At 39.0% G+C, this 17658-nt stretch overlaps 3 protein-coding genes across 4 annotated transcripts; 2 read left to right on the top strand and 1 right to left on the bottom strand.

Annotated features, from left to right (window-relative positions):
• The first annotated feature begins 149 nt into the window (after positions 1-149).
• Positions 150-4911, top strand: hnrnph1 (heterogeneous nuclear ribonucleoprotein H1). 2 transcript variants are annotated; one of them, XM_033974011.2, is made up of 11 exons: positions 150-234; positions 1090-1183; positions 1259-1414; positions 1487-1630; positions 2092-2230; positions 2849-3027; positions 3144-3256; positions 3338-3473; positions 3709-3792; positions 3878-3970; positions 4273-4911. In XM_033974011.2, the coding sequence occupies exons 2-11, from the start codon at positions 1102-1104 to the stop codon at positions 4368-4370; spliced, it is 1224 nt and encodes a 407-aa protein (XP_033829902.1). In that variant the 5' UTR covers positions 150-234; positions 1090-1101; the 3' UTR covers positions 4371-4911. The 2 variants fall into 2 exon arrangements, with proteins under 2 accessions (XP_033829902.1, XP_055080823.1); XM_055224848.1 differs by having other exon boundaries at positions 151-234; positions 3878-3974; positions 4273-4364.
• Positions 4751-9812, bottom strand: rufy1 (RUN and FYVE domain containing 1). The gene is made up of 17 exons (XM_033974166.2): positions 9449-9812; positions 9046-9225; positions 8856-8973; positions 8682-8783; positions 8486-8609; positions 8356-8417; positions 8086-8221; positions 7910-8011; positions 7713-7829; positions 7479-7646; positions 7298-7395; positions 7104-7223; positions 6785-6914; positions 6607-6701; positions 6464-6512; positions 6313-6390; positions 4751-5790 (listed from the first exon to the last, which is right to left on the bottom strand). The coding sequence occupies exons 1-17, from the start codon at positions 9777-9779 to the stop codon at positions 5647-5649; spliced, it is 2154 nt and encodes a 717-aa protein (XP_033830057.1). The 5' UTR covers positions 9780-9812; the 3' UTR covers positions 4751-5646.
• A 2037-nt stretch (positions 9813-11849) lies between these two features.
• On the top strand, positions 11850-14775 carry hbegfa (heparin-binding EGF-like growth factor a). Its single transcript, XM_033974432.2, has 6 exons — positions 11850-12069; positions 12596-12826; positions 12906-13104; positions 13188-13343; positions 13434-13520; positions 13607-14775. The coding sequence occupies exons 1-5, from the start codon at positions 12012-12014 to the stop codon at positions 13504-13506; spliced, it is 717 nt and encodes a 238-aa protein (XP_033830323.1). The 5' UTR covers positions 11850-12011; the 3' UTR covers positions 13507-13520; positions 13607-14775.
• Positions 14776-17658: the final 2883 nt, after the last annotated feature.

Genomic DNA, 17658 nt, shown 5'->3' with positions numbered 1-17658 from the left:
AGGCGGGGTTCTTGTAGTGTAGTGTTATAATAAAGACATTTTATGAACTGTTTTATTGTATTCCAGATCATATTTTTATGGGTGTATTGGGCATTCCGTTTCCTTGGCCGTTTGGTGTAAAGGCGGATTATTGTTGATCTGCTCTGGCAACCCGCGGATAGGTTTCGGCTTCAGCATCTTTATCGAGGTCTATTCATACATTTTCCGGCGTGTCGGATCGGGGGATCACATCAGGTAAATCTTACTACTTTAGTTTTATTCAGGCATGTTTATTAAATCATACAATCTAAGTGGTCTCGTGTTTTTAACTGTAGGTTTGATCAAATCTTGTGTTTTATATGTTAGCCAAAGAGTTAGCCTCCGTGCTCCACAATACCGTTAGTGACATGGCGCAGGCTGAGGGCCGCTTTTGTTCTGGTCTGGGTGCGGTGTTAGCTTGATGCATCTGATCAGTTCCCCTTAAAATGATGCACCCCAGAGTAATTAATCACATTATTTATAGTGCATAACATCCGCACATTGCACTTAATTATACGGAGCAATGAATCTTTGGTCTAACTCACTTTGTCGTGCGCTTTCCCTCTAGCTAGCTTAGCATTAGCACGTCCGCGCTCGTTTTCATTGATCTCGATGGCTCTTGTTGCGGTGGTGCAGTAGGAAGGACACTAAAATGAAAAGCTGCTTAGCTAAATGAAACAAGTCCAGAACTAAATCCTCTCCCCTCCCCTATCCCAAGTACTTTTTTCACCTTTCACCTTATTTTGTTTTTAATGTTTAGCTTAGAACTATGGTTTGCATTGCACAATCTCATTTCAATTCAATCAATTCATCTTTGTTCCAGACTCATTGTCCATAGAACAAACATTAAACATTCACGTTTTAAAATGACAACCCAATGTCTCCACATCTTAGATTGATTGCACTTATGTTGGTGAATGACATTATGATTTAATCTTCTGACTAATTTATATGGTTTTAGATTAAAGTCCTTATAGACCTGCATGCATCGTGGAGAAGCAAATAACTCCATATTTGAACCTGCATATAATGTAAGATTGACTTGAACTGAACCCATGTTTTCTTTTCTAGGGTATTTCAATCATGGCTGATGAGGGATATGTCGTACGCATCAGAGGTCTCCCATGGTCCTGCTCCGTTGATGAACTTCTGCGTTTTTTCTCTGGTAAAAAATGTTGATGGATTATTAATCAAGTTTAGCTTGTAAGATTTGTAGTTAAACTGATTATTTTGATTATAGATTGCAAAATTCTTAACAATTCTGGTGGAATCCACTTTACCTACACAAGAGAGGGCCGACCCAGCGGAGAGGCATTTATTGAGTTGGAAACAGAAGATGACATGAAACTTGCTATGAAGAAAGACAGAGAAACAATGGGCCATCGATATGTGGAAGGTTTGTGAAGAGCAGAGTCACAAATGTGTGTGTTTATGCTGTTGCTAAATTTGATTCATCATTTGTCCTTAGTGTTCAAGTCCAACAACGTTGAGATGGATTGGGTTTTGAAACACACTGGTCCAAACTGTCCAGACACCGCAGGAGACGGACTTGTCCGACTTCGAGGCCTCCCGTTTGGTTGTAGCAAAGAGGAAATTGTACAGTTTTTCTCAGGTAAAATCATTTATAAGAATATTATTGTAGACATTTTAATATTGTATATATGAATGTTTAACCCCTTGTTTATGTTTTTGTTTATCTTCCATTTTTATTAGTAGTTTAGTTTTTTTCCCCCCCATTCATTGTATATGTCTTACAAATTTTTAATTAACCAGTGTTCATGCACAGAAATATCCTGGTAACTGTACATGTGTCACCCAACAGGTGTTTTTTTTATTAATAATATCCTGATGTCATACACAATCCCTTCATAATCTTTCTCTATCCTTGTCCTTTTAATTCATAACACTTTTGTTATTTTAACACATATAAGAAAGCTTTCAATGGTATAAACTACAATTGTGTTTGTTATGTATAGTTCTATAAGTTGTCTCTCTCTCTTTAGAGAAAGTTTCTGTGATTGGGCATGTGATTTAATATGTCCCCTGCTGGGGTTATCTGTCCTTGGGTTGAAGGGTTGGAAATCGTGCCAAATGGGATAACATTGCCGGTGGACATCCAGGGGAGGAGTACGGGGGAGGCCTTCGTGCAGTTTGCTTCACAGGATATAGCTGAAAAGGCTCTAAAGAAACACAAGGAAAGAATAGGGCACAGGTGGGGATGGTTGGTTGGTTGGCTGGATAAGTTACTTTTCTTATGGTGTGCACCTTTTAACATCTCAATCATACACACAATGTTACCATAAGTATTTGCTAATACACACAGACAAAAATATATTTCTTTTAATATAAATACATGTTTTCCTTAAATTTCTGTTCATTAGTGCCTAGTTTCCCAAAAAAATTACTAAATTTTCTAAATGGTGTCTTGGCACGAACTATCTGTCCAGGCTGATAATGGTAAGATATTTAAACCATTAGGCTAGTGTACCCATGGATCTGAAGCCCACTGTCACAGGTATTGCTTGGGGTGGGCTGCAGATGGGTTGGAGCCCTCTACTGTTCCTCAAACTACAAAATGGCTGTCATGGCGAGGGCTCTTGATGCAACATTGAAGAATGAAATACTTACAGTTAACCATAAGAAAAGTGGTCACATTAAAATGCAAAAATACATTTCATTATGCTACTTTTAAATCACATGGTGTTTACTACTGATCATACCATGACAGCATGTAGAATCTCTATAGCCAGTTTAGTCATTTTTATTAATGCAGTCTTTCCTGGTGTGCTCCTGCTGTACATGTCCTTACTGTGACACATTATTGTCCCAGGTACATTGAGATCTTCAAGAGCAGCCGCGCTGAGGTGCGGACACATTACGAGCCACAGAGGAAGCCTATGGGCATGCAGAGACCGGGCCCATACGATCGTCCCTCTGGGGGCCGTGGGTACAACATGATGGGCCGCGGGGGGTCCTATGATAGAATGCGCCGCGGAGGCTACGGAGGAGGTATAGAACATATGTGGTGTCATGACCATATTGTTAACACTGCAAAAAGTGACTAAGTGAGATTAGTTGGTACATTCCCTATAATGCCTTCTGTTAATCCCATATGATTTATTTAGGTGTATCCGATGGGAGGTATGGCGATGGGGGCTCTTCTTTTCAGAGTACGACTGGTCACTGCGTACATATGAGGGGACTGCCGTATAGAGCAACAGAGAACGACATCTACAATGTAACACATCATTTAAAAAAAATTTTACTTTTTGTTTAGTGTATTCCTTTAAATGTATAATTCTTAACTTTTCCATTCTAGTTCTTTTCACCTTTAAATCCAGTAAGGGTCCACATTGAGATTGGTCCAGATGGAAGGGTCACCGGAGAAGCAGATGTGGAATTTGCCACTCACGAAGATGCTGTTGCAGCCATGTCCAAAGACAAAGCAAACATGCGTGAGTGCTCATTTCTACATACACTTAACTGTATGTACCTGTATTAGCCGTGGCTCATGGTGTACTAAAAGGTTTTTATTCTGCACTCTTCTTTTAATGTCAATTTTACAATTATTAATGTTTTGATTTGTTTGTATTGTAATTTTAGTGTCTTTTTTTAAGCTGTAAAGCGCTCTGTATAGCACAATTCATACACAAAGTAATTAAAAAACTTGCCTTGCTTTCTTGCTGACAGAGCACCGCTATGTGGAACTCTTCCTAAACTCAACAGCAGGGGGCAGTAATGGCACATATGGTGGCCAGATGATGGGTGGAATGGGTGAGTCAAGCTTTAAAGGCTGTGCAAATTATACTTACATTTTACATTTTAACCATTAATCGTATATTTTTTTCTGATTGCCCAGGTAATCAATCGTCATACAGTGGAGGACAGCTGAATTCAGGATATTCTGGTGGATATAACAACCAAGGAAACATGGGCGGCTACAATGACTACAGTGAGTGTCAGCTCTTAAACGCAGATCTGAAAAGTCTTCACACATTTTAAGGTTAAAAAATTGTGCCCCTACATATTTTTTCCTGAATGAATGCATCTCATTTGTTACCAAAGTTGTGTAATATTGATTTGTACAATTCATCCCTTTTCCTGTATAGATGATGCAGGGGGCCAAAGCTTACCAACAAGTAAACCGATGTGTGAAGACTTTTCAATATTCATGTTGGTTTATTGATTTTTATTACATGAAATTTGCAAAACAGAACTCTGCGGTCCTATAGTGTGTATTTTGTCTCTTGTTAGGTAACCAGGGCGGAATGGGAAGCAGTTACTATGGTGGCGGCGGTGGAGGAGGAAACAGAGGGTCAATGAATGGAATTGGAGGGGGATGGGGAATGTAAATTTGTTAAGTGTTTTTTTTGTTTTTGTTTTTTTTTACTCGGCAGTTTGCTGAATTTACTGGAAATGTATATCTTGTGTAGAAACGAACAGTAGGTTTGATTGTTGAAGTCAATTTGTTTTATGAGGATAAACTCCAGAAATGGTCATATTTGGTCTAAAATTGCTGTTTGCGTTCTTAGTTACAGATTCAACACATTGTAAGATCTGTGTTTTTAATTTCATTACCAGGAGACTGTGCTGTTCCTCCAGATTTTCACTCCGTGCTGGTGGGTTTGACATCTGTAAATGTCTGGAAGCATGTACTGAAATGTTTGCCGATTGTTTTCCTACCTTTTTAGATGTTTTGTTCGTCTCGAGTTCAAATGATAACAAGCTAACACAGAGCATGTTTTGTTTTATACATTTTTGACAGGGCAGTTTATTCAAGATGAGGGCTACTCCTGGCAGGTACATTTTAGATCTGCTGATATGAAGGTTTCTACTGCTTTAAATGGTATTTGTAATTCATGTGCAAAAGTGAATAAACTAGTCTGGAAAAAACATGACATCAGAAGTTTATTTTATCAAATTTTTTGGTAGAAAAACTGGTTTATCCAAATGACTTCAGAAAGATTAAATGACAGTTTACAATACATTCTAAAATATATTATTTTTATAATACAGCCTGCATGAATCCAGCATTACATTAATTGCAGAGCCCCTAGTACTTCAGTTCTGTTTAACTAAAATTTAATACTGGGAAGATGTTTCATTTAAGGTCCTGTATTATGCAAAATTGACTCTTAATGGTGAACCTTAAGCCATGTTAGAATGTTGCCTCATCAAAAATAGAGTTTTGTTTCATTCACATCTCAAAATGCTCTGGTCCATCTTGTGACATGAAGCGGTAGATCTCAAGTTGAGCTACCTTTTACCTTTTATTTCAGCAGAGACTGGCAATTCTAAGGCTAAAATTATCCAAATGATTCTAGTGAAGTTGGGTGGAATTTAAAAACACAGTGGAGCACTTCATGTAGTGTTTTCTGTTTGAGAGAAGTACACAGCCTAAATATGCAGGGTTTGTGTGTTAAACGTGTGAATGAAACAAAACACAACTCAAGGTCTGTTTTTGATGTGGAAACAACATAACATTAAAAAAAAATAGTGTAATATAAGACCTTGAAAATATAACCATAGTTTTCATTGGCAGCTGATTAGTTAACTCTGCTTAGATTTCATAGTATTCATCTAGTACAGTCAAAACATTAGCATGTGCAGTTACGATACATTGTTGTGTCAAGAATTTGAAGAGTTGCTTCTCTCAAGTAGGAGTGAGTGGCACATATCACACACACGAACAGGACGAGGGTAAGAGGGTAAGGCCAGCTCGTTACTGGAGCAACTGTTGCAGTAAATGTCCCCACAGTTCCTACAGTGATGCTGCAGAAAACAAAACAGGCAGCACTTAACAAATTAACTGTGACGAGTGTATTCAACAGTGCTGGAAGGTAATGAAGGAAAAGTAGTAAAGTACTGTACTTAAGGTACAGATACCTACAAATTCTACTTGAGTAAATTTTACAGTGGATATTTTTACTTTTACTTCATTACATTTGAGAGCCGTTATTTGTACTCTGTCTCTCTACTCCACTACATTTTGAACTGAACTGAAAAGCAAAAAGATTTGAGGAGTTATGTTTGTGGTAACATCCTGACTAAAGTGTTCTAGTTCAAGCTTTGAGCAAACAAAAATAAAAACACAAAACTCTTAAGAAAAACTAAGAAAATTAACTAAATCTGTGTGAAATACTTTTATCTTTTTACTGTTAGTAGATTTTAAAATTGGTACTTAAATACTTCTAAGTTTTTTTTACTCTTTTACTTAAGTAAAAATACAGATACAGAAGTGAAAAGTTACTCAAGTAACAAAATTGAGTACTTCATGCACCACTGGTGTTGTACCTTTCTGCGTGATATTGAGAACTCCTTCAGGCATTGCTTGCATTGAGTCGCTTCATCATCTTTCAACCAGGCGTGACCCTTGAGGGGGAAAAAATGAGTTATGAGTTACGGGAACTGGACACAATGAATATGAAAGACTTTTGATTTGTACCTTTAGTGCTTTATTCACCTCTCTAAAATCTTCCATTTTTAGTTTGGACCTTTGTTTAAAAAAAGAACAATATATTGGTCAAAGTTAAGATAATAAAGATACTAAGGAATGTAGAGTATGTTACAATCACTCCAGATACTAACTGACTGAGGTGAAGTCCCATCTCCTGTAGAGCCTGTTCCTGCTGTTCACACTTCTGCTGTAGTTGCTGCTTTTCCTGTTTAAGGCCCTGCATCTCCTGCAGACAATGGGAATACAGGTTTATTGAAAATGCCTGCATTTAACGAACTCTTTTATCTAGATAAAAATGTATTTACGGACCGTATGGAGGCCCTGCAGTTGTTGTAACTGTGTTCGTAGTTCAGTGCTGTTGTCTTGCTCTCTCTGAAGAGTTTTCTGAAGGGTTTGTCTCTGTTCTCTCTCAGTTCGCAGCTCATTCTCCAAACCCAGCCTAAAAACACAACAACAACATTACAGATACACTTCCCAAAGCAAAGTGAATGAACTACAGCCAGCAAAACATATAAACAAAGTATTTTACATTATCTTTCCTTTGAATTAAATGTTATAAATACTTCTACAAGTAACAGAACACCAATAGTTTATGCTTAAACATGATATTGACTCAGATCATCTTTACCTGAGTGAATCCAGGTCGGACAGTTGTTTCTGTAAAGCATCCACCTTTCCCTCAAGTTCGTCCTTCATGTTTTTATCTGTTTGAACACTGTTTCTGCGGTCCTGCTCTGAGTCTTGTAATCTGTGTTTCAATAAGAAACATTTACAACAATATAATATCCACATGTGTCCATTACCAAATACGCCTGAGCCGACCTCTTCTCTAGTTCCTTCAAAGTCTTTTCCATTTCATGCATCCTCTGCTCGAGCTGGGTCGCTTCAGCCTGCTTTTTTTCGGCTTCCTGCTTTGATGCCTTCGGAAACATATTACAAAGACTTAATTTACTACCATATTATTAAATTTTCTTTTTTTTAAATTATTATTACATTTCCATACCTGTGCTTTTTGAAACATTTGCAGGTTCAGAGTCTTAACCTGGTCAAGTTGGAGTCGCAGGGCTGCGAGTGTGTCCTGCTTTTCATGTGTATCTTTCTCTAACAGCTTCATGGCAACCTCCATTTCTTGCTTCAAACCAACTTGTAACTCCAATTCACGCTCCAACTCCTAAGATTACAAAAATATATAAACCATAGCCCCAAAGTTTTGCATAGTTAATTATTTGATATTTACCTGGCGAATACGCTTTTCTTCTTTATACTGTGTCCACACCACATTGTACATCTCATCCAGGCCTTGTCGAGTCTGCTTGTAGGTCTCCAGCTCCACCTGGCTGTCCTGTAGTGCTGCCTGGTGTAGACAGTACAGTGTGGTTGTAAATGACTGAATGTATCACATGTTTTGTGTTCATTTAGTGTTTGGGGCCTGACCTCTTCCTTCTTTTGGCTGGACTGCAGAATGGATTCGTTCTCCTTTTTCAGCTGTTCTTGCTCTTCTCTTAGTGAGTTTATTCGGTCAGTGGCTGCAGTCAGCTAAACAGACAAAAGCACTTTTAAATATGCTTCACATTCACAAACAAGTCTCTTTAAAACACTGAGGGAATCACCTCCTCAACAAGTTTGCTGTTTGTCTTTTCCAGAGAGTCCATCTTTGCTTGTAGATCTGTAACTGTCCCACTGAGGTTTCGATTTAACTCCTCAACATAGTGCTTTTGATCTAATATAGCTGTCATCTTTGATTCACTGAAAAAAGTACTGTATTTTTAGTATATTACACAAAACATATAATACTTGTAAAGAACTGCCAAATGTCCTGGGGGGCAAATTCAAGATGAAGTTAATAATAATTAGAACAGGGCATAAAAGGCGATACTTACTCTTGTGAAGTTTCACTGTTGGCAGGGTCTTTCAGGTAAAGCGAAAAGTCAATGACTCCAACCTAAACAGAAATAACATATTAATCCAGCACTGCCAGTTCACAACTCATTCACAAATGTTTTTATTTACCTGGGAATCAAGGTCTTCTCCTTTAATACATAGGTTAGCATCAATAACATTGATTCCCACCAGTAGTCCCCCCATCACCAAGCCTTCCTCTTCAATCATTAGGGCACCAGGGTCATAAAACTCACTGGAAATACACACAAGTTTAATTACAGAAATCATTATATAGTCATTATTCAAAGAGGTATATTGTTTTTACTTTAGGAGATCTTTGCGGTCCAACAGAGCTTTCATATAGTCTGCAATTTTCTTCTGCATGAGAGCTAAATGCAGCCAAGCCCTTGCTCTTCCCAAACCGGTCCTAATAAAACACATGGTATTTATCATTTCAATATTGACACACTAATCTACACAGTAATCTCCTGCCACTCACTTAATGCCCGGCATGTCTCTGGCACTTGTGGTTATATCTACAGATCCTGGGCACAGTTTCTCCACCAGCTCCAAAGGTCCCCAAATAGATTTGTTCTGACCAATAAAAGACTTCTTGGCTGCAAGTATAAAAAGAGCAGTCATAAGAGCATGTATTTATCAAAGCTTCATAAATTTTATCCAACCTTCACCTTTTAGTCCATGTTTGAGACAATGTTCCAAGACGACAAAAAACTGTTGTAGTGGAGGATACTCTGAGTCCAGAGTCCGGCCCAGGCTGAGGGAGGACTGGATTAGGACCTTGATGCTCAGCTTCATCATACTGAGAAGATTGGATCTTTCAATTGACATGTGATCCTTTGGGGGTAAAACTGTTGAAATGCAAATAAAATGAACGCATGCATTAGTTCTCCATTAATCGCGTTTGCTGAATTTAAAGCACAAATCCACACATCAAAGCATAAAAGTGAGATTTTGCACGGCTGGTCATGTGTTCTGGCAGTTCCCTTCAGGTCTAAATGGAAGTAAGAAGTTTCCCCAGCCTGATTCTTGACAGTTATTACATCAATATAGACAGTTTAAACCGGACTGCACCTGGTAACTTCCTCGCAGAATTAATGACATCGTTTTGGCTCTGGTTTTCCGTGGGGGTGGACGGAGCGGACCCTTGATCGCTGTTCTTGGGGGTAACAGAGGAGATCACCCCGCCGCTGATAGTCTCCGTGGCCTTCCGTGCCAGTGACAGCAAAGGCGCGGACCAACTGCTCTGCACCGGGGTCGAAGGCGGGTTCTCGGGCTCCGCATCGCTGCTCCCCTCGTCGGCCTCACCATCGGTCGTGTCTTGGGAAACTTCGAGATGATTTGACTCTTGTTTTGACTCGTTGTGCTCAACAGCTGTGTTTACCTCCGCTGTGTCGTCGGCCATGTTTGTACTCCTCCTGTCAGTAAGCGGTCATGTGATCAAGGTAAGACACGCCCACTTCAGTCCTTCTGCGGTCACTGTTTATGAGCCGTGAAGCGCACACCGCCACCTGCTGGAATCTGCTGGAACTGCAGGCTGGAGGGAAATACCCAATGTGCAATGGAAATGTACTAGATTAGAAAACAGTTCATTTCTTAAGTGTATTTTCCAACCCTGCATAGTTACAACACAAGGTTATAAGCTTTTCTAAATATAGAAGCAACCGAAACCTTGATGTAACCTTGATGAAAGAACTTAAAGGTCCAATTATGATGTACCAACTGTCGCTTTAGAACAGGGGTGTCAAACACATTTTCATCAAGGGCCACATCAGCAAAATGGCTGCTCTCAAAGGGCCAGATGTAAAATAAATCTAACAAATGTTTTAACTTGTTAATTAACTGTTTCTGTATTTATTACTTATTCAAGTTCCAAATGTTGCATATACATTTGCCTATGTAAAAATATGGCTATGTAACTGTGCAAACTCCTGATAAACTGAGATTTTAAGACCATCATACCTTTTACCTTGTCGAGGGCCACATAAAATGATGTGGAGGGCCACATTTTGACGGCGGGCCTTGAGTTTGACACATGTGATTTATAATATCTGCACTAAACTGGACACTTTATAATACTGGTCACCTTAAGTCGTGTTTGCACTGTTGTTCTGATGTTGTTGTTGTATGTATTTTCTACTTCTAAGTATTTTATTTTGTTTTTAATCATATCTTTTCTAACTTTATGCATGCCCTTATTTGCACTTATTCAGTGTTTTATGTTGCACTTCATCACCAAATAGGTTCCTAGTTTGTGAGCTGTGTTCAATGACAATGGCAATAAAAGTCTAATGATTCTGATGATCCGCACAGTTCAGAGGTCTGCAGCCTTCAACAGCAAAAGAGACACATTGGCCCATTTCAAACCATGAAAGTCAGAAAGAACCATAGGCTTTTTACAAGTGACAAGTGATTAATAGGTTCATTTTAAAGAAGTAAATCAAGTGTTTGCAGCTATTAATACATTATAAAGGATATTTTGTATTTGGGCCTATGTGAACTATGTGGACTTATTTGGAGTGTTTTGGGGGGTCTGGGAGTTTTGAACAAATTATATGTAATTTTTTGTATTTTGGTGCATTTTATGTGTGATATTTACAATTATAATTATTCTTTCCGATTTTATGCATGGGATTTGCTCAGACAAATAGTAAATAAATAAATATAATATATATATATATATATATATATATATATATATATATATATATATATATATATATATATATATATATATATATATATATATATATATATATATATATATATATATATATATATATATATATATATATATATATATATATATATATATATAAATAATTTCCAATTTGTTTGTATACTACACACACTGTCAAATACAAACTTAATAAATAAAATATACCCATTTCCTAAACTTTTTTCCTTTTTTCTCAATCAAAGTGCAAAGAGCCGCACTGGGGGCTTTAAAGAGCCGCATGTGGCTCTTTAGAGAGTGGTTGCAGACCCTTGGCATAGGTGGTAGATAAACACTAGCAGATGTATTGCCCCCTGGTTACCCCCACGCGCTTTTCTCAAATAAACCTGACAAAGTGAGATGACCCACCTCTACCAGCTGGTGGCGCACTTTCTCTGTTCAATGGGTTTGTGTACAGTCACTGGTTTATCTGTTCAGTTTGAAATTCCATGAGAATCAAGTATTTTACAGTAAAATTGTAGCCATTTGTTTGAGTTGCATTTGCTTAGATCAAAAACAAGTTGATTACTGTTTTTGTAACATAAATTATTATATTATTACACTTAAATACTTATTCTAATCGCCTACAACATATTTTAAAACCTTTGTATGTAGGTTAATAAGTCCAAATCTGATATAAAGTGGGTTTAATAGAGCAAAGTGAACCCCAGTGCAGTGTTTTGGGCTCGTCTTCAGAGACAGGAGGCTGTGGGCGGAGTGAACTTTGAGCCATAAATACCAGTGCGCCTCTGTCAGGACGCTCTTTCAGTGCGCTCCTCTGACGCAAACAGCGCGCTCTCATCACACCCTCGAGGTTTGCGCCCAGCTGGAATTTGCCCCTGAACTTAAAACCAAAGCGCTATATAAAAAAACTAAAAAATAAGGAAACTTTTTGAACAAGCTACGGGAATACACGCTTCTATGAGTTCGGGAGCCATGAGGATGTTCAGTGTGGTGGCTCTGCTGCTTCACGCACTTGGTAAGTTTCAGGTTTTGTTGATGGACGCGCCTCTAGAATGTGCCTGCTCCCTGTGTGCCTCTGACTTTTACAAACTTCTCAACGTTTCTAGTATATTTCCATGCTGTCCTTGTACTCGGGGGCTAACGGGGTCACCTCTTATTTTAAAGCATGCTTTATGTAACTAGATACATTTATTTTTAACTCGTATTCTTATGGGACATTACCTAAGTGTCTCTATATGCGTTTGTGTGCTTGTATTCGTGTGGTAGATTGTATTTCATTCTTAAGTTCAAAGCCTGTTATAGGGACACGCCTGGTCATTGATAAGTTGCAAGTTGAAAGTTAAAAGTTTTGAATGGAGACACATTTTCCCTGAAAGCTAGAATGAAAAAAACGTGCTTCCAAACATGTTTCAACTTGCCTCAAATGTCCCGCCCACCTGAGCAGGGGCCTGACCTGGACCAGCTCACCTTCAGACTAAACCAAAGACCTGTCATTTTTGTTATCAATGCTAACTTTTCTCATTAAACCTTGTCTTTTACAGTTCTGTCAAGATCTGCGAGCGGTGCTGCAGTGGACAGATATGAAGGGGACAGACAGAGAAACACAGCAGTCATCAACTTGTTAGCAACGACTCAAGACAAAAGACCGGAGCAGGGCGCAGATGAGGGCACAACCACTGGAGACTACACTCAAGAGGAGGAAGACTACGAGGATGAATACTACGATGAAGAGTACGAGGATGGGCTCTCGGGGGATTATGAATGGCCACGAGGTAAGTCCTGTCACACACACCCATTTGTTTTTGCATAACGCACAGGGTTCGATCTAATATGATTCACCGTCTTTTGTAGTCGCGATGTCGAGCAAACCAAATGATCCTTCAGTCGTTTTGGAGGCTGAAAGAACAGAAGGCGCCAGAAGGAAAGGGAAGGGGAGAAAGAAGGTGAAAGGCAAAGGGAAAAAGAGAAATCCCTGTTTGAAGAAGTACAAGGATTTCTGCATTCACGGCACCTGTCAGTATCTGAGGGACATCCGCGCCCCGTCCTGTGTGTAAGTACAAACTCAATATTGATGTTTTTTCATCTGCAAATCCGTGATTCAGTACTATAACGTTGTGTGTTTGTGTTTTGTAGGTGCCACCAGTGGTACTCTGGGGAGAGGTGCCAGTTTTTTACACTGCCAGTCGAGAAACCGCAAGAAGGCTACAGCCGGACAACTGCGCTGGCTGTGATCGCGGTGGTGTTGTCATCTGTCTGCCTCACTATAATTGGACTTTTATTAATGCTAAGGTGAGTACACACACACACACACACACACACACACCAACATACTGGCAAGAAACTGGTTTGTCTAACGTTTATATATTTTTATGATTACAGGTTTCATAAGCGAGGAGCATACGATGTGGAAAGTGAAGAGAAAGTGAAATTAGGGTTATCGTCCAACCATTGAAGAGATGGACACAGGTGAGGAAAAGTTACAATAACGATATTTATTAGCGTAGATTGAATCAAATGAGAATGTCTAATAAGGATTCTGTTTCATTCTGCAGGTAAAAGATGCAGAAATTCTACCTCAGTATAGAAACGTGAACCACAAGAAGGGGTCCTACCAAAAAGGGAATATACTGTTCAAGAAAGGAGTAGCCTGAATCCCATCACCGGAGCCGGGCTGACCGCTTTCAAATCAGTCCCACTTCCCACATGGCCCCGAGGTTAAGGTGGCTTTCCTAAAAACTGGAATACCTGGAAAAAGGACTGGTCCTAAAGATGGACTGGAGTAAAGCGTATGGTGTTGGTGATGAAGAGGAGGAAGAAGAGGATGTCTCTAGACTGTGCTGTGCTGCTTCTCAGCGTCGTAAACAGAAGACTGAACCGAACAGTGTGAAATGTAAACAGTGCATTTTGTCTCCATTGACAGACAGTGTTTTATATATTTTTCCTGCACAAATCCAACCATTTTATGTAATATTTTTATGTTAGTAAAAAACAGTATATTTATAAGTTTAATTTATTTATTTAAGTGTATTTATGTAGATTTTTAACCACCGTCAGCTGTTTTTTTAAAAAAAGGAAAAACAAATGTTACAGTTTTGTGTTACGTATAAAAAGATATTTATTTATTAGTAATACATGGAAAGAAACTCCTGTTTGTGGAGCTCTAATCGAAAATAATCTTTTTTTTTTCTTTTTTTATAGAAGATTGATAGCACTGCTAAAATAAATTCAAACGTAATAATACATGTGATTGGTCAGGGTAATTTTTATGCCTACAGTAATTATCTGTAATGGCAGTGGGACGTCTCACTGAGTGATGCACTTCAATATAAAAAAACATATTTATCGACTGCTCACTCTGCGATATTATGAACTGTACAGTGCACTGGCCTTTTGTTTGACTTTATGTCCAATATTCTTACATTCACTGTCTGCATCGCTAACAAACTGTTCAGAGGAGCGTCAGAGAGAAAGTTGAAGCCAAACCACTGTAGCAAGAAAATAGTCAACGAACGATATTGTACTGTTTTCATTGTCTTACTGTTGTTAAAGCAGAACTGCCCTCAGCGTTGGTCACTCCACGCTGAGATCTTTGTTAAGCTGTTAAGCGTATAATGTGAATTCTGTACCACCCATTCAAAACCAGTACTGGAGTTTTGACGTGATTTCTATTTATGTGATTTTTTTTCAGATCAAAATAAAAAGTTGCAAAAAAAAAAAAAAAGCCATAGATCCGTTTTTGTCACTTTCAGATGTATTTCAACACTGAAATCCACTTCCTGTTACAGCCTTGGGGCTTTGCGGTCAGAGTTAACTCCCTTGACTTTCTCGTATATTGAGGTTTTACACTGGATTCTGTTGTGATTCCACTTCATCTTTTTATCCAAGTTTGGGTCCGTTATCAAGACTCCTTCGTGAGGCACTGGTTCTTTGGAAATGTGCTGTAAAGATAACAGTAGCATCAATATTAGTACTAACAATGTGAGTGATGGTGTCAACAAAATCCCAATTATTAAAGATAACCCATTACTGCACCATTTTCCTACTTAAAGATAAGCAGTATGTGAATTTACTGATGGTCATTTACATTGTGCCTGACAGAGACTGACACCACAGGGCCACGTCATAGGTCAGATCTGTGGAGAGTTGATCCCACTCACAGTAGGAAAACTCTTGTATTATTTGAAGTAACAGCCTACTTGTAGTACATTATGAGCTCCATGTCTGGCTGTGCTAACCCACTGTGTTCCCAAAATATGTTCAGGAGGTGTAATTATAGTTCAGACAATGTTTTGATTTCCTTTTTGTGGGTGACTTTGTAGTGTCCCATTTTAACTCCAGCACCTGTGTCCTGGCCATTAGCGCTGTACTGTTTTAAGTTGCTCACACAACTTCAGGAAATTAGGAGCAATCAGAGTATCTGCGGCTCGCTCTGCTCCGAACAGATGTGCAGCGCTTTTACTTTGATACACCTGAAGTCAAACTGCACAACCTCACGCCACACGATGTTAGTCATGGGGCCACACAGATGCCGTCCACAAAGGCATTCTATAGGGCTAACATATGAAACCTTGGGCCATCACAGGAGACCGCGGAGTTCAGACAGACCGCATAGGGCAGATGCTCGCAGGACGCAACAATGTAATGTAATGTAATGCACGCCACACACACGGTTTTAATGGACAAGTCTAAAGAGCCAGCTGGAATCAAAGGCAGGCAGAGCTTAGTCACCCCTTGAAGTCACTTACTGGGCAGATGTTATTACAGGGCCCGTATTACACTGTTTTCTGATCTGTATTATTATTATTATATTGTTTCCTCATCCGAAACAGACCTGGAGTTATGTTTAGTTTCATTCACACATGTTTAACCTGCATATTTAGGCTGAATTGTTCTCTCTGTTCCACCTTGTGATGTCATGTGGTGATACAGGGAGCGCTCCACTGTGCTTTTAAACTCCATAAACCTTCTCTTGTAGCATTTGGATAATTTCAGCTGTGGAATTTCCCATGAACTAAAGGTGAAAGGAGCTGTTAACTTGAAAAACTACACTTCATGGCATCACAAAGTGGAGCGTTTTGAATAATAACACAACACAAAACACAACTCCAGGTCTGTTTTTGAGGACGTAACATTATAACACGACTTGAAGCTCACAAGAGTCAATTTTTGCGTAATATAGGACCTTAAAGCAGTAGATGTGTTTGGTATCGTCTTGTTCCTTGGTTTTCGGCGGTTAACTCAGTGCCAACCGTTTGTGTTTACATGTTTGCTATTAGGTCATTTTGGACAGTATTTTCGAGTTTCGCACAGATTTAGAAATGTCCACATGGGTTACTGGTAAGCAGCAGATGTTGAGTGCAGCCTCAAGGGTGTGGCACCTTAAGTAACCGAGAAACACATTTCACTATATTACTATTTTAGGAGATAGCAGAAGTTCAAGTAGGTATTGTACAGGGACTCTCACAGGTTACAGAACCATAGACACAAAATAACAAGGTAAATCAGTACCCATTGTTTTTGAAAATACTATATATATTTATTTTACAGTTACGTTTGGTCACCTTAGTTTTTTTTTCCTTCAATGTCCGTGAGGGATCATGTAAATTAAACCCAAAGATCAAACTATCAAATCAGTCAGTATTTTGAACTATATCAGCTGCATGAACTGTGATTAAAATGTATTATCGTTAGTCTAAATTTGTCTAAAAATGCCAATAATCCTCGGTCTGTTTTGGCTGGCACACGTACAGTATGCGTATGCGTATATAAGTGACAGAGGCCAGTCGTTTACAGTAGCCGGGCCACATAATCCTTGCCTCTCAATGTCAAGTCTGGGTGCACACAGAAATAGGGCCGTGCAGTCATGCTCACATAGCTGCTATTCCCGGTGCTGTGCTGGCCACCAAAGAGAAAGTTTACTGAGAGAAGACACTCCTCTGCCCTAGTGTCCTGCTGGAGAGGAGCCAGGGAACAGTGTTCTGATGGAGGCGCAATAGTGCTCTTGTTTACCTTGTAGGGTAGAAGAAAGCACCAAAGAACTTTATGTCCTGATCATAATTTTAAGATATTCATGCATGTTCGTAACAAGGGTTAAATCAACAAAGTAGGGCTGTCAAACGTTTTGAGCTTAAACTAGTTTGTCCTAGTCATTCAGCAAGTTAACCTAATTATCTTGGGCGATCAAGGCACTCCAAGCTCTTTACATCAAGGAATCAGTTCCCCATTCACAAACACATTCCTACGTCAGTGTACGCATACACTGAGGGCATGTGCATGGGTTAAGTGTATTGCTCAAGGACACTACAACAGCATTCATCTGTGACAGCTGGAATTGAACTGCCAAATTTCAGATGAGTGGACAAACATGACGCCCCATGATGATATTTTATTTATTTTTTGAGGGTGGGTTTTTGGAATCTGTAAACTGTTACATAAGATTGGAGTTTCTGAATAAACCATATAAACACAATTGACAGGAGTTGCTTTGATGGTAGAGTTATTGCTGTTGTGTTCTTAAGCAAGGCACTTTTAACTTTACTTCACCCACTTGCTTGTCTGGTGATGGTTATGGCTATGAACGTGTAAAATACTATAGTTTAACATG

Source organism: Periophthalmus magnuspinnatus, chromosome 10 (assembly GCF_009829125.3).
Source record: "Periophthalmus magnuspinnatus isolate fPerMag1 chromosome 10, fPerMag1.2.pri, whole genome shotgun sequence".
Taxonomy (NCBI): Eukaryota; Metazoa; Chordata; class Actinopteri; order Gobiiformes; family Gobiidae; genus Periophthalmus; species Periophthalmus magnuspinnatus.
The sequence above is the reverse complement of the archived record's forward strand: the minus strand, read 5'-3'. Positions and strand labels throughout refer to the sequence as shown.

Bases quoted from the DNA above. Each gene is read 5' to 3' on its own strand.
- hnrnph1 (XM_033974011.2), top strand. From the start codon at position 1,102: ATGGCTGATGAGGGATATGTCGTACGCATCAGAGGTCTCCCATGGTCC. The intron at 1,631-2,091 runs GTAAAATCATTT...CTTGGGTTGAAG, and splicing joins AATTGTACAGTTTTTCTCAG to GGTTGGAAATCGTGCCAAAT. The intron at 3,793-3,877 runs GTGAGTCAAGCT...CTGATTGCCCAG, and splicing joins CCAGATGATGGGTGGAATGG to GTAATCAATCGTCATACAGT.
- rufy1 (XM_033974166.2), bottom strand. From the start codon at position 9,779: ATGGCCGACGACACAGCGGAGGTAAACACAGCTGTTGAGCACAACGAG. The intron at 7,396-7,478 runs GTATGGAAATGT...ATGTTTCCGAAG, and splicing joins AAATGTTTCAAAAAGCACAG to GCATCAAAGCAGGAAGCCGA. The intron at 5,791-6,312 runs GTACAACACCAG...TGTTTTCTGCAG, and splicing joins TCTCAATATCACGCAGAAAG to CATCACTGTAGGAACTGTGG.
- hbegfa (XM_033974432.2), top strand. From the start codon at position 12,012: ATGAGTTCGGGAGCCATGAGGATGTTCAGTGTGGTGGCTCTGCTGCTT. The intron at 12,070-12,595 runs GTAAGTTTCAGG...TGTCTTTTACAG, and splicing joins TCTGCTGCTTCACGCACTTG to TTCTGTCAAGATCTGCGAGC. The intron at 12,827-12,905 runs GTAAGTCCTGTC...CGTCTTTTGTAG, and splicing joins GGATTATGAATGGCCACGAG to TCGCGATGTCGAGCAAACCA.